The 1,537-nt window shown below is 51.1% G+C and overlaps 1 protein-coding gene across 1 annotated transcript; it reads left to right on the forward strand.

The window, feature by feature from the left end:
* The first annotated feature begins 549 nt into the window (after window positions 1-549).
* Window positions 550-1,108, forward strand: LOC123059422 (putative calcium-binding protein CML19). The gene has a single exon (XM_044482000.1). The coding sequence runs from the start codon at window positions 652-654 to the stop codon at window positions 1,096-1,098; it is 447 nt and encodes a 148-aa protein (XP_044337935.1). The 5' UTR covers window positions 550-651; the 3' UTR covers window positions 1,099-1,108.
* The last annotated feature ends 429 nt before the right edge of the window (window positions 1,109-1,537 follow it).

Here is a 1,537-nt window from a genome sequence, read left to right on the forward strand (position 1 = left end):
TGATTAATGAAATCTACCGTAGAACAGCTTCAAACAAATTAACTGAGAATCATTGTCCAGCACTCCAGCTACCTACTCATGGGGAAAGACCAAACATGACCGAACGGCCCGAACATGACTTGGTCGTCGCCGGCGGCGAGGTGAGTGTATTATATGCGCACCTTGCATGCCGGGAGGGGGGATACTGACACGCCAAAGCTCTGGGATATTATAGGCTTCCAATAACATACTCCTATATGTCAGCAGCAACCGACGAAAGTCGCTGGCTGGCTTGGCTTGCATGGAATATACCGTCACAAAAGGCCCATGCATGCAGGAGTATTATATACTTCGATGTGCTCGTTCAACTTTGCAGTTTCCCTCCTCGACGACGGCTGAAAACGAATTGACACCGTCAACCGACCCGTTCGTCGGCCTCATCAATAATTTTGCCTTGAATCCATCAACACAACCGGCTAGCTGCACGCTTGTCCGTACGTACTAGTGCCGCCTGTATATATATATACACGCATAGGCACTTGAGGCTAAACACCAGAACCAGAAGCTAAGCTAGCGTTGCAGTAATCTCAGGCTCCCCGCACATTAACACACGGTCACACACTGCTACCACAGCCACGATTCTCAGGTGATCACCGTAGCAAGCAAGCGAAGATGGTGCACGCCGCGACGACCGAGCGCTTCAGCAGCGTGTTTGCCTCCTTCGACCGCGACGCCGACGGGAGGATCTCGGCGGCGGAGCTGCGGCTGTGCATGAAGGCGGCGCTGGGCGAGGATGTGTCGGTGGAGGACGGCGAGGCGCTCGTGGCGTTGGCCGACACCGACAGAGACCAGTTGCTGGACGAGCAGGAGTTCCTCCGGCTGGTGGCGCCGCCGGAACCAGAGGAAGAGGAGGAGCGGTGCCGGGGGCTGAGGGAGGCGTTCGCGATGTACGAGGTGAAGGGCGAAGGGTGCATCACGCCGGCGAGCCTGATGCGGATGCTCGCCAGGCTAGGGTCCGAGCAGGGCATCGAGGAGTGCCGCGCCATGATCCGCAGGTTTGACCTGAATGGAGATGGAGTGGTTTGCTTCGACGAGTTCAAGGTCATGATGGATGCCTAGCAGCTTTTTGTCCATCGGCCAGTCTACTGAATACAGATCCTGATACTTGGCTATAGTTTTAACCCGTACACAATTTAGGTACTTAATCTTTTTTGCCAGGGAATATTGAACAGATTCATCTAATACTTGGCACTATGTTGGCTTGCTCCGTTTGGTTGGAGTAGTAGTGCCATGGATCTTATAAACCGAAATGGATAAAGTACTACGAAAACCAATTCGGTGCCCAGACTCATCTGCACCCGGCAAGAAAAAAATTTCAAAACAAATACTTAAAATACCAAAAAAATCCAATTTTTTTTGTGTGGTAGACAAGTTTGTGCGCGAGGTTCGCTTCAAATTTCAACTTATTTGAACATACGAGCAGCTCTCAGCAAAAAAACAAATCGGGTCAGAACAGTGTGTGAACAGTAAATCTTTTTACAGACCCTGATTTTGTCTT

The sequence above is a fragment of the Triticum aestivum genome, chromosome 3A (assembly GCF_018294505.1).
Source record: "Triticum aestivum cultivar Chinese Spring chromosome 3A, IWGSC CS RefSeq v2.1, whole genome shotgun sequence".
Taxonomy (NCBI): domain Eukaryota; kingdom Viridiplantae; phylum Streptophyta; class Magnoliopsida; order Poales; family Poaceae; genus Triticum; species Triticum aestivum.